This window comes from Oreochromis aureus, linkage group 19 (assembly GCF_013358895.1).
Source record: "Oreochromis aureus strain Israel breed Guangdong linkage group 19, ZZ_aureus, whole genome shotgun sequence".
Taxonomy (NCBI): domain Eukaryota; kingdom Metazoa; phylum Chordata; class Actinopteri; order Cichliformes; family Cichlidae; genus Oreochromis; species Oreochromis aureus.
The window spans coordinates 16,917,547-16,931,966 of NC_052960.1; the positions used below are offsets into that span (position 1 = coordinate 16,917,547).

Consider the following 14,420-nt stretch of genomic DNA (forward strand, 5'->3'; position numbering starts at 1 on the left):
ACATCCTGTAATCTTGGTGGTTGAGATGAAATCAGTTGAAGTTACACTGTATGAGATCAAAGGAAGTTTCTTTACAGTTAAGAGTTCAAAGAGTGAACTATTGTTATGGGTTTTATCTAAATTCGTAGGCGGTGGAAAAGTAGTCTAGCTGCACATATGCCCACAAAAACACCCCAGTGCTTTTATAGTCCTGCCTTTCACCCCAAATACAGCAAGGGATTTCATCATCACGGTAGTCTTCAAGGTTTTGTCAAAATAAAAAGAAAAACATCTCTCTGGGTGGTTTTTAATCAGAAGTGTTTTTCATTCCACATTCTGCATACACATCACTTTTCTTATTCCCTTTTCTTCTCTCTGGCTCTGATATGACATTTCCTTTCACACTGCATCAAAGAAAGACAACCAGAGAACTAAAAAAATATGCCATCATCTGTCAAAGCATTGCCAAGTTCTCCCAGAGTCCTGCCAGTCAACAGCAGAGCATTGAAGTGCAGATGCTTGTGATCTTCATTCAGTATATATAGTAGAAACATCCTTATCCTTGTTTATAGGGAAAAATCTAATGTGTAAATAGTTTTCCCTGTTTTGTAACGCCTATGCTTATTTTACCTCAGTTAATGATACAGAAAGCGTCATTGTAGTTGTCTTTAAAAGGCCCCTAAATGATTTTTAAAGCAGTTTTTTTTATTAATCTGCATCTACATATATAGTCCACCGTAAGAATAAGAAGGAAGAATACCATCCTGTGAAAAACATACTATCCCTTACTACTTTCATAGGAAATAAAGTAGAAGCCGGGTGCTGTTAATCCGATGAGTTAATGATCAGGAAGTGCGACCACCTCAGTAAAAGCCCAAGAGATACTCTAAAAATGACATGGCAGGATGACGTCTGGAACAATACCCTCTAGAAAGATGGGACTAAAGTGCAGACCTTAATGAGCAGAAGCAGTATTAATGTATCAGTCCCTAACAATGACATGAGAGACTGATAAAGTCACACAGAAAACTGTTATTTCAACTTGTTGGTGCTAAAAGCGGTTCTGCAACTAAATGTGATAATTAAGCCGGTTAAGGATTTGTTATAAAATTTTAAAACGGTCCCCAACTGTGAACCACCAGATGGTGGTAGAATAAATCACCTAAAATAATATGCCTTGAAGTCTGCAATCAATTTCCCAACACACATCTTTATTAAGTAAATAAACATACAGCAAAAAATATAGAACCATGCATCAGACAGACAAACGTGACATTTAAACAACAGGCCTGTTATTCCTGGAACAGGGCTGGAGGTAGGACAGGACAGAACCACTTCAACCTCGTCATTCAGGGTCAAAACATATTATAAATATAACAACAACTTAAACTAGATAAAAATATTCATATTGTAACAACTGTGTATGAAGTATCTCCTTTTCTACATTGCGCCCACAACAAAAATACCATTTATATTCTCATTTCCTCTGTACAGTGGTTAAATGTAATTCCAAACCTTTTTCACTGCTAATACCTATACAGTCTACCAAATAAGAGTCAAAAAATGTCAGTGACCTGTATGGTGCAGTTTTAGCTTCACAAATATGACAATGTCAGAATATTTTAAACAGCCTTAAGCCAGTTCTCAGATGTGCGGGAGTGAGAGACGCATAGCTTTCGAAAATAAAATCTGTCCGTGATGATTTTAGGGCAAAGTTGAGCTTCCGTAAATTACCTTCTCTCTAGCGCTGTTCCTCTCGGCTCTGCAGAGCTACACAGACAGTAAGAAATCCTGGCGTGCATAGATGTTGGAACATTGTCATTTTGTACTCTTCTATACTGGAATAGCAAATGGTAGTATGATTGTTGGGCAGCAGGACAATCTCTCTGCAGCTGTTCATTTAACATAAGGCAGTATTTTATAATAAGGTCTTTGACACTTTCTATGTCTGTATATACACAAGCTTTGTCCATTTCACAGTGTTTACTGAGCATGCTGGTTGAAAACAACACACTGACTGTACATGTTTGTGTTTAGTCACTCTTTACTACCTTTTCAGTGCACTTACCTATCCACCTTTTTTGTGCATACGTTGCAGAACTTCCACCAAGGCCTGGACAATTTTCCAATTAAGTCTCTACTTAAAGTAGTAGAACCAACAGTGTTGTTTTGCTTTTGTGTGTTTAGTGCCAAAAGTGTTAAAAGTTGGCACATCAGTAGAAATTTTACAGAATTTCATGTCAGCAAATTCCAGTGATGATCAACATCGAAAAACGTGTCTCATATGGGAACAGACTTAATCTGTCTCCTAAAACCTGCTCTGTGTATGTATATATATTATCTGACAGGAAGAGCATACGCTGTAACAGTAGTGCATACATACAGTGACAGTACAGCAGATATACAGTATGTACACAGTTGTTAGATGCTGTAAAGGAGACCTTTCTGTCCACTGGACAGGATTAAGGCAATTTCACAAGTGTCTTGGTTTTTACGTTAACTGCTGTGCAGTATGACTGCTGATGTCATTGTCTTATTTTTGTACAAATATATGAAAAATTCCAGTTGGGTAAAATGAATGACTTATACCTGCTGCTTTGTTTAAGTTATAGTACTGTGCAAAAGACATGAGCCATCCTTCTTCTGACACCATTTCTGATTAGGCTTCAGTCCCCGGTAGATGGGTCAGCGTAAAGCCCAGATGCATCTCCCAGGTCCCATGTAAGGTCTTTGGATTTTTTTTTTTTTGCGAACTTGGTTCACTTGCTGTCTTTGGGAATCATCTCACTGGTGCCAAAATACTATTTTTTTTAATCTGTCAGACTCTGTTATCGTTAGCATTTTTTATAGACTTACCTGAAAAAATGGGAACAAATGATCTGTTTTTTGCAACAGGCCTCTAGTAACAAAGTGCCTGCAGATACAATTTAAAATGGGTTCTTTGCTAAGTTGTCTATTATGTGTCGACACAACACTGCTTCATCCCTTTTGTGAGATGCCTTTTTATTATCATTGAATGATTCAGTGAGGTAAAATAACTGGACTGAAAATGAATGAAAACCAACTAAATGTCCAAAGAAAAACTTTGGAAGACCTTCAGAAAACCTAGAAAAATATTGCTCAAAACAACATTTAAAAAATAACAAGAAAGAGACAAAACATTAAAAAAAAGGTGGCTGGAGACTTTTGCACAATACTGTATGTCTGTGTAATAGGTTTTACTGAATGGGTACCTGGTTATATTTGTTTATTTCCTCTAATAATAATTATATTATTTAAAAATATATTTGTATATCTTATAGCTGAGAAATGTAGGTAATTTAGGGTTCTTATTAAGAAGTGTGGGATTACTCTATTAGCTATATAAATCCTGATATGAAATATCATATGGCCTTGAAATAAATATATATTATTTAAATCTCTTATTTAGCCAGTTGGAGAATATTTCCTTCTGGTAAGGGGTGCCTACAGATAATGTCTCTTTGAAAAACAGTTTAGCTGGAAATGTTTTTTCCACCTTTTTCATGTGCATTACACAACATGCATTTCTGTGAGTGAAAGTAGAGGATGGGTAAATCGTTTTAACAGTTTGCAGTCAGCGCGGCCCGCTAAACATAATGGATAACCTCTCCCAAACATGCAGAATTAAGTCACCTCATTAAACACATTTTAGTCCATTTTCAGTACTTGTATATATTAGAGCAAGAATTAATGATCTTTTGCTGGTTTTACTAACAGTACTTAAAAAAAGAGTGAATAGCACAGTATCTTTGTGTTGTAGAGAGAATGTGGTTTTATCCTGGTGCCTCTAAATATCGCCATCACTTAAACAAAACCATACTGAGTAGCATGTCTCATTTCAATAAATACACTGACGTACAATAGAGAAAAAGGTTGCAGACTGCGTGAAACGTGCCGTGGCTAAGATACATAAAACAACATCGGAACATCCCATCACACCAAGTATGTGTTTGCTGCAGGGAGACATACAGAACAGTACAGAAAGTTAGGACTCGTTATCATCGTCGTCATCATGCATAAAATAAAAATCGCTTTCTCCACTCAGTTCAGCAGCGTACCGTAAAGCTGTGCCTTGGTCAAACTGTCCTTTCTCGTCAGTCCCGTACTGCCAAACTTTTGGTATCTTGCAGAAGTCTTCTTTGGGAGCGCGGGGCCGATGCTGAGAGCAGAGCTGGAGCTCGGGCGGGGCCGGACACTCGGCCTGGGGGTGGGGTAGTGTTGAAGACTTGAGGCTTCAAGTGAGCTTTGGTGTAAGGAATCAGCCGAGCTGTCTGCACTCAGATTCACGTAGTCCTTCTTTGCGCTGCTTGCCGCTGTCGCTCCCCCGCTGCTCTCCTTGTCTTTAGAGCTCCCTGAGAGGAACAAACTGCACTCAGAGTCCTGACTGTCATCCTTGGCTCTATACAGCACAGACGTTTTCTCCTGCTTGCGATGCTCTTTAGGCTTGGGACTGCGGCTGGGAGAGGAGGAACTCATGGGAAAGCACTGCTCCAGCACCCGACCGTGGAAGACGTCATCTCCTTCTTGGAAGCTGCTGTAGAGAGACCCTTTGACTTTACTGGAGGGGCCCATGGCAAAGTGGCGTTCAGAGAAACTGTACGGAGAAACCCGCCCTGTAATGTTGCGATAAGAAGACGAGAAGGTGTTGATGTCTTCCACGCTGAGCTGTCTCCAGCGGCTGCTCAGGTCGTCCTCGGAGACCTGGACATCACCCTGGCTGTCCAGGGTCCCTCCATGAGCCTGGCCCAGTCCAATTGTGGACCCCATGCTGTGAGAGGAGGCTAGACGAGGAGTGCTGGAGTGGAACGGTTCACTGAAACATGACGCTGTCCTTGTGTAGGCTGGTGAGGGGCCCTTCTGAGGGCTCCTTTGGGTTGCCATGTGCTGGATGCTGTGGGACTTGGGGAAGCTCGATCTGTCTTTATCATAGGAGGAAATACTTTTGCGCTCATAGTCTCCACTGCTACCTTCTCGCCAGTCCATGTAGAGACCCTGGTGGGAAGAAGATAAGGTGCTGCTGCCAGTGCGCCCACATCCTCCACTAACTCCTCCCTTTTCATCTGATGCAAGACTAAAACTGGAGTAGGAACTGGACACTGGGAGACTCCCAGTGCCGAACTCATCGTGGTGACGGAAGGAGGATGGGGGTTCATGGTGGGAAAAACTTCCAGAGTGGAAAGCATCTTCATCGGGGTTGCTGTCAACAGAGTTCTGAGCGTGAAGCTGAAGCAGGCCGGTGCCGTGAAGGTCAACACTTTGTCTGCGCTCGGTGTCCTGCCATCGTTCAGGACAGTAGAGCGCCGTGTCGCTGCAGTACAAGTCAGATGTCTTATAAGAAAGGCGCCGGTTCAGATGATCAGTGCTTCCTGTTCCTGTCAGAAAGTCTCCATCCTGTGCCTGCGGGCTGGGTGAACGCGTTACAGGGCAACTGCTTCCAGGCTCAGGCTTTTCCAGGACCTTGGCAATTATGGCTGTGGGCACAGCGTCGGGATAATTTGAGTGACACATTGCCATGGTGATGCCACTACTCTGATTATGTTTTTCCATGAGGGAACTGATGCGTTCCTGGAAATCCAGTGGCAGCTGAGGCATGGAAGACAAATACAAAGAGAGACAAAAGAAGCTGGATAAAGACAGGAAACTACAACCCAAAACAGCAAAACAAATGTTTTTGAAAAGTTGTGACAGTTGCTGAGCTGGTATTCAGCAAAGCTCTTTAAAAATGAATAAGTTCTTCAAGAGCCTTTTAAGCTGAATACTGAATGTATTTTTAAATGCCATTTCTTACTTTTCTGTAGGTCTGGGTGGAAAAATTTTCCTTTGATTTAGACCAGTATATGTATCTCAGGAGGAAATGTTTACATTCTCATTCATCCAGAACATGGCAGTATTGAGGGCAACTGGTCTTTTTTAGGTTCCTGAAGACTTTTGCCTCTCATCCAAGAGGCTTCTTCAGTTCTATAACAACTAGTGGAGGATCCAAGGTATTTAACCACTAGTGGGGGCTGTCCCCTTGGAAGTGGCCCTGAGGGTCGGTGACCAACTATTAGTCATAAAAGTCATCACATGAAATAAGGTGTGAAGAAAGGCTTATGAAGTAAAACCTGGTGCTCTCCGCCAGCCGTTTTATAAATGAAGAAACCTCTTAAATGAGAGGTGAATGTCTTCATGAACCTAAAGAAGTCCAGTTGGAGGTAGATGCCCTGTCTGACCTGAATTCCTCTCCTGATAACACAAAGAAACTGTGCTACCTTTAATAACTTTCTAAACAACCTTTATTTAGTTATGTGTTACAGAGTTCGCAACTTAATTATACAGACGTAGATAAATATTTCTTCTTTCTTAATGTTCCTTGTCCTGCTTTCTTCCATCTGTTTCTCAGCCTGTCGTCTTTCTCCTTTTCTTGCTGTCTCTCTCTCTCTCACACACAGACAGACACATAATCTCTTTGATTGGCTCCAGTTTGAGAAAAATGTTCCTGTCAATTACAGACTGGCTCTTTGTGCCTATTAAAGCTGGTCAGGGTCAGCAGGAACTGTTCCCGACACACTGAGCTCTCTTTCTACTCATGCCTTTCTTTATCCTTTCATCTTTCTCCTCTTGCACCACTGCCTTCTTAACCAAAAGACTCTCATTCCCCCCATATCTCTTTTTTTTCTTTTAGTGTGTCTTTTTATTTCTCTTTCTACCATCAAACAATATTGGTTCCACAGGGAATGGCTTAGATTCAAATTAAACCAGTTCTCTGGGTCTCCAGCTGGGTATAGGAAAAAATAGATAAAATTCTGACTTGGCTTTGTTAAGAAATAGAAGCTCGCCTCGGCATAAAATAACCTGCATCTTTTAAGTCAGGGCTATTTTTAGCAGCTGTTGCCTCTCCCAGAGGGAATAGAGATGGAAAGTAGGTGAGGGTGTGGGGGGAGAGTGCAAGATAAATATACAGTGTGTGCTCCAAGTAAGTCAGCTCAGCATTAGTTGCTATCTGAGGCAGATCTTAATTAACAGTCACATAGTTGTGCAGTGTTAAGCAATGTGACAGCGCACACATCTGCAGGTCTTCTTTTATTACAATAAGTGGATTAATAGCATATCGTGGAGCTGGTTAGTTAAAAGACTAGAAATTCACCCCTTGTTCCTAAACTCCACATTTCCTGCTTCACAATGGAGATAAAAAATTTCAAATGAAATGTTAGTTTTACTAGCAATAAGACACACTCCATAGCCTCTTTAGTTAATCTTGGTAAATCTGTTACGTATCTAAAGTGGGGGAAATAGTTAAGCACCAAAAAAAGTACATTTGTGTTTGGTCAATTATTTCTTTGTTGTAACAATGCTTCTTGGCAATAAATCTCACACTGTTGGAAATCCTATTTATTTTCCCTTAAATGGTGCCAAGAAAAATGTAAGAAAAATGCAGACTTAAGTACACGGGCTTCTCCGGCCAACAGCTTATTCTACTATTGACTCTTGTTTTGAGCTTGTGGTACCCCAGGTGCTGACAATCAGGTGCCTGATTAGTGTCACCTGTGAACTACAGCGGTCAGTTGTTTTCAGATTTGTTAGGAGTGAGTCCTAGTACCACCACCAAATTGAAGGTCAGAGACCAACTGCAAAGTGGGCGTCCCACAGCAGTGTGTGCTGACGCTGGTAATGAGTATGAGAAGGTTGTGCCAAGCTGTTGTGTATGTGCATGGTTCTTCCACAAGCTACTGAGGCCCCTATTTATTAAATTAATAAACTATTAAATTGACAGTCCTCCAATCCAATAAGTGGCGCCAAACAAAAGTCAGTAGCAGTTAAAAGCTGCTTTGCATTGGCTAGTTTTTTTTATGAATGCAACCCACATACACAACAGTAAAATTTGTTGCCAAGAAGCAACAAAGAAATCACCAAAAAACAAATTTCCCTACTTTTGTACTAAAGTTTATTTGACTTCCTGCTGATTTTGTAAGTTTGCTCACTTACAAATAAATGAACAGTCACTATTATGATGGTAATTTCATTTTAATGGAGCGAGAGAGAATGTCAACCAAAAATCATTGTATAAAAATTATAAATTGATTTGTATATCACCGAGTAAAGTATTTGATTCCCTTAAACCCATCCAGCATTCTGGCTACCACAGGCTGGCCGTGTGCCTGTGTGGCACACAGATTACAATCAGTTAATCAAATACAGATACTCCGGATCTAAACTTGTGTGTATACGGCACATTTGTCCACAGAATCAATTTCTTCCATGCCATTCTCTCCACCACCTAGCTAGACCAAAGCGCTGGAATGGGCTACAAGATCACCAGCAAGATGCTTGATGAGAAGCTGACTGCTGTTTGTGCGTTATTCACAAATGGAAAAAATATAAAATGACCATTGATCTACCTTGGTCTGGAGCGCCATGCAAGATCTTGGAAAGGTCTTGGTCATGGGAAAGGTGGTAGATCAGCCCAAAACTCTACAGGGTGAGCTTGTTAATGACTATTTTTACTATTTTAACTACACACCTGTAAGGTCCGCCTGCTCAGGAAACACATGCACAGACCTTTCCTAAGTTTGCCAGTGAACATTTAAATGATTTTAAATGTGTTCTTTAGTGGATATTCTGGTTTTCTCTATTAGAATAAAAAACACACAAAACAATTTTATTATTTATTTTGTTTATATTTAGCAGGGGACCAGGTAATTATTTCCCCCACTGCATATAGTTGAAAATGGTCAAGTGACAGCGACAGATTTTTTAGAGTAGTTCTTTAGTTTCACTTTGCAAACTTAGCCCTTAGGTCTCTTATTTCTAGAAGAATCTCTTGGCTGACAAAATCCCAAGCAGAATTTTTACTGTTTCCAGTCAGCTTAAATTAAAACATGTCTAAATGGTATCCTAAATATGCACAGCAGCTATAGTGGTTCAAAACTGAGGCTAATACTACATGCTCCAGTCACAAACATATTCCCCAGCTGATGACATTTAGAAGAGTGCAAATGAAAGAGAAGGCAATGTTTGTGGACTGAAGTGTAGCACTAATTAGCCTCACTAATGCAGTACAGTATTGCCTGTGTTAATGCATGCAATACTAATGTACTTATGTGAAAGATAATTCCTAGATGATTCATATGTTTTCTATAGAAAAACATACTTGGCATGCATATTTAAGTTTAACAGCCATATCTGAATCAGTTTCTGGCAGCTATATGCAATTAGTGTTATTGCATTGTGGCTACAGTGCTGCTGTTTAGCAAAGATTAGATGAGCTCCCTATTAGCCAGTGCACTTTACCTCAATTTCCTGCCCTAAAGTCCTAAATGTGTTTGTTTAAAGAAAAGCATAAAACATCCCCTCTTCAGAGTTTTAACAAGCTGAATTCATTATTGCTCTATTTCATTTATATCAATGGGTTTTTTAGTGATGCAAGTAGTCAAATGTGTCTGTATGTAGTGCTTCACTTAATTATCAGCCCAGGTTTAGAGATTTTTTTCCTTTCTTTTGTACCTCAGGTGTCATCACAAGCCAGCCTTTCATTCATTTATTATGCACAGCTAAGATGCACACAGATGGTACTTCAGACAGCAGACCTTCATCAGTCTGAGAGGAGAGGCCATGAGCGCTGTGGCTCCTTCTTATTGTGAAAACCACTCAAGAAGGCTTTTAATGGTACACCAACACAATATCATAAACTTTGCTTCATTAGAAGATAAATACATTTTATTTCCTCTTTATTAGTACACGTAAGCGTATCCATCTCAAGCTTACTCGTGGCTGATGTAATTATGCCCGTCAGCCTCAGAGCTGTATGTTGGATTTAAGCTGATGAGTCAAGGGTTCACACAATGCTTGGAAATGTTTTAATGCTTTAAACTATTATTAGATTTTGGCAATAATATTTGTGGAAGAAAGGAGCTAATGCTGTTTGAAAGAATTCCCCAAAGTAAATTTTGGTGGAGAAATCCTGACATGGGAGGAGTTACCAAAGTGTGTCCATAGTGTTAAGTAGAATACACTAGAGCAGCATCAGCAGTACGTTTCAAATGCTTGACTAGTGTGTCCTTGTATACTGAATTCAAATATAGAACTTTCTAAAAGACTTTATTCAAGCAAAGCATTTGCTTGAATAAAGCTGCTTGAATGAAAAATTAAAACTCAAACCACATTCAATAATAAATATACCCAGCTATGTTATTTTATTAATACACTTTATAAAGTTCTCAAATTTAAACACTGCAATTTCCTGCCGCTTGTCTAGACTAACCTTGTTTGGAGTGTAATTTAAATAAACAAAACATCTTTGCTTAAATGGTCGATCCTGAATTTTAAAGCTGAACTGCAGCACAAACCTATACCCGCACTGATGTAGCTGCAGCAGGCAGTGCTGGTGAGCTCACCTCAGACATCTTATGTGCTCTGTAGTGAGACTTGGAGCACTGCAGCAGCTGGGCTGCCAGATTGCAGTCTTTCCTGTACAGGTCCTGAAAAAAAAAAGCAGAAAGATTATTCCCATTCACTTAAAACACACACACGCACACACAGATACTGGGTTTTCTTTGGCATCTTGAAAATTAAAGCATGCTGTGAGTGAGGAGTGTTATGAGCTTAAACCATCCCTGAGTAAAACCTTTAACACGTTAGATTACAGCCTTCTAATTGTGCTTCATAATTATGGGAGATGTCTCAGGGGGGAATCAGGAGAGTGTGCAACAATACAGCAGAACATAAAAATATACGTATATAATTAGGAGGTTAATATATATATATATATATATATATATATATATATATATATGTATGCTTCTTGGTTATATAATTTCACAGGGTAGTTCGCAGGATCTTAACAATACCAGCAAACTTTTCTTTAGACATATCTGCCCTGTGCAAACTGCTAATTTTATTAGAGTTGTCTGAAACAGCACATTAACTTATCTGCACCTTCCAGCTAAGGAAGCAAGTGCAGCATTATTTATCTCTTTACTATGCTTTCTTTCTGAAAAGAATGGTTATTAGATTTTTACTTAAATTTCACAGCACCATGAGGGTGGTCTACTGGCACAACAGATGCCTGGTTTCATTGTTTTCTTCGTTTACTGTGCGTGCATGTGTTAGTGCGGGCGGTTAACCGGTTTTAGAAGGTTTTCTTTTCCTCTCCCTCCTCTGTTAAACCTGTCCACTTATAAAGGTCAGTTCACGCTGCACTGTAGCTTTCCTGTTTCTCTTTAATAGCACAACCCTGACATTTTTCCCCCCATAACATCAAAGCCCTCTCTTTGACAGTCTCAACTCCCCCACCAGTTAACAGTGGCTGCTTTTTGAATCTTTTTTTTTTCCTGTTGTGGTGAAAAGAGACATTTGAAGTCCCTGTAGTTTTTCGGGACAGTTCAAATAGACCTTTGAGACCTTTGGTGATGTCTTAGTTAATATGAACTGTGTGGTGTGTCTCGCCTGGGAATGCCAGCTGACAGCTTTGTTGCTCCAGCTGGTTGTGAGACAGACTTTGTGATGTCTTATGATCAGTTCTTTATGTACACTGTATTTTTTAAAAATCTCTGAATGTGTGAATTGAGTAGATTCTTTCCTTCAAGTTGTTGTGAAATTAGAGCCATTTACTGTCACGGTCATTATCTTTGTAGGTCATTTATTACATTTGAACAGTCTCTGGGGATCATCAACGTCTTGATGACCTCTTTTGCCTGTCAATATGTGGGATATGTAACTACTTATTCTACAGTACTGTGCAAAAGTCTTGAGCCCTGCCTTATTTCTTTATGCTTTGCTTCTTAATAGACACACCTTTTTGTAATGTTTAAAGTGGTCCTGAGATGTACTTCTCCAGGTTTCCTGAAGGTCTTTCAATTTTAGAAGAATGTTTTTTGTGTTTTAAGTCACTTGACACTGACCTATGAAGCATTCAAGCATAAAATACCCTAAGACCTCAGTTCCTAATTTCTAATTCAAGGGACAAACCAGCATTGTTTGCACATAACAGACAGCTTAGTGTGTTTGGACACTTTACTAGCGGCCTGTTGCAAAAACACATAATTTGTTTCTATTTCTGTTGTTGAATCTTTCAAAAATGCCAAGAGATAACACAGCTTGACACATAAATGATATTTTTACACCAACCACCAACCAAAAACCCTATCCACAGCAAATGAACAGGATCATGTCCTTAAATACCACATATTTACCATGCTCGTGTATGTACCATTAATTGTGAAAACTCAAGTTTTTGCCTTATATACTGTATTTCCATGTATGTTTGCACATTTTTCAATAAACTGCTGGACCTGTTTCTCATTCTCCTTGCAAAATATCAAGACATGAGGGGTAATTCAGGACAATTGCTACTGATGTAGATTAAATGGCTTCATCAGTTAAGTGTAAAGCAAACACACAATTCATTTGTAGTGTGTTTTGTGGCAGTGGGTCTCAGGCATGACACAACTGAGAGGTTTTATTTCATTTCTTTGTGTTTTGAGCAGAAAATTTGACGGTTGATCTCCAGAGGAAATGTCTGCCTCACGGCTGGCACTGATGGGACGAATTCTGAAACCTACTCAAAATGAACCTTGTCTCTAATCACCTCCACTGGATGTTGGAGGGGAGGATTGTAAGAGGGCTCTATAGCTCAGAAGTGCTAAAAAATTGCAATAGAGCGGTAAGAGAAAATCTAACTCAGCCTAGAGCCCCTCCACAAGGAAAACCAGTAAAATCACTTCAAAGAAAAGTGAGGCACCAAATTTCCACATGCCGTTGAGCTCAGGTCTATGCAGCCGCGGATTCAACCTCTGCCAGCCCCGAGGATGCCCATTGATTTCAGTTCTATCGCTATAAAACATCCAGTGGCTTAGAGTTAATTCCTCTATCTGCTGTGACACCTTGAAGCACAAATATTGAGGATGTTGCAGAAATACAGTGAGTGTGACTTCCAGTTTGACATGAGGAAGTGCTCTCCTCAGAAAGAGTTGATTTTTAGCTTCCAAAACCAACTGTTGTTTTGGTGCTAACAAGGCACCAAGTAAGGAAGGAACGAAGGCAGCTGCCCCAGGGCATCAGGTCTTTGTGCTCTGGATTTCCTGGGCTACTGTGCCTGCAGGCAAAATATAATTTGGGCAAGCGATCATACAAAAAAGTTCAGATACTGTCCAAATAACCTTGCTTCAGGTATATTCCCACTGCTGACAAGAGGTGTTATGGGGAGCTTATATTATATAGATGGTACAGCTTTAAGTACTCACATTGTCCTCTCTGAGTTTATTAATGGTGATCTTCGCCTCCATGAGATGATTGTTGAGAACAATGATTTCCCGGCTGAGGGCTCTCTTTTCCTCCTCGTGGTGCTGTGACTACGGTGTAAGAGAAAGAATGGACAAGTTAAAAGAGAAACTGGAGAAAAAGAGAAGGAACAAAAACCCCAAGGATGACAGAGTGGATGATAAGATGAGGGGCAGGAAGTAAGGGTTAGAGAAAAGAGATAACGAAAGAGATGAGAGAGCCAAAGTTGGAGGAGCAACAGAGGTAAAACAAGATTATAAAGGAGCACAAGAAAAATGAAAAGAGGAAAGTCATAAGTCACTATCAGCGTGAAGCTGGTGCTAGCACCAGGACTTAATTAAAAGAAGATTACACTTGCCAGAGCTCATATCATATCAATTACTCTGGGAGTAAGAGAAAGAAGCATGGAGGGGAAGCGAAAGAAAGACGAGAAAAATAAAGGGGGCGCAAGAAAGACAAATGAAACACTCCATTTCCAGTGATTACTGTCAAAGAAGTGCAAAATGACCCTGTTGTAGTGACATTTGAACCACACTAACAGGCGAGTTTAATGATGGCTTCTACGTTTCTCTCTCTCTCTGTCTGTCCACTCAGCTCAGCAGCTGTTGACCACTTAATCCACCAGTTTGCCACAGATATCACCCCTAATGATTTTGGTGGCCTGATCGCTCCTCTAATATAATCGAAATTGAAATAATTCATTCTTGTTAAATTGGCGCGTGACTTCATTCTCAGCCTACAGGCCAGTCGTAACAACGCCATGACATTTTATACATATTATAACCTGCGTGAGGGTATCGTGGAATCAGGTTCTTTATCTCCACCAACTGTAACTAAATGCATCTCATAACGAACAATGATCCTGGCATGCAATTAACACTTCAGCCTCCAGGGGGCAGTATAGGGTTCTGTTGGCTTAGAAATTATGTTTTGTTTTTCTTATTCACAAGTGTCACTCTGGCATACGCACATACACAAAGTTGTAACTGTGAAACCTGTCACACAGCACCAGCTGTCAAATGATACACTCACTTGGCCTCCCACCCTTTTTCCCCTCCCCCCTTCTAATCTCTCAATGGTGGTGATTGTTTTGAAATACAGAGGTGCAGCGCCAATCTAATAGGTGGCAATTAATGTCAGTTTAAGCAATAGAGCAGCATTGA

The 14,420-nt window shown here is 40.1% G+C and overlaps 1 protein-coding gene across 4 annotated transcripts in view; it reads right to left on the bottom strand.

The window, feature by feature from the left end:
- Nucleotides 1-54: 54 nt before the first annotated feature.
- The window catches only part of LOC116334788 (brain-enriched guanylate kinase-associated protein), a 53,131-nt gene continuing 38,765 nt past the window's right edge, over nucleotides 55-14,420 (bottom strand). For all 4 annotated transcript variants that reach the window (XM_039603605.1, XM_039603606.1, XM_039603608.1 and 1 more), the window contains 3 exons: nucleotides 13,221-13,328; nucleotides 10,374-10,457; nucleotides 55-5,583 (listed from right to left, as the gene is read on the bottom strand). In XM_039603605.1, coding sequence (XP_039459539.1) covers nucleotides 4,042-5,583; nucleotides 10,374-10,457; nucleotides 13,221-13,328 — 1,734 coding nt within the window. In that variant the 3' untranslated portion in view covers nucleotides 55-4,041. The remainder of the gene's footprint in view (nucleotides 5,584-10,373; nucleotides 10,458-13,220; nucleotides 13,329-14,420) is intronic.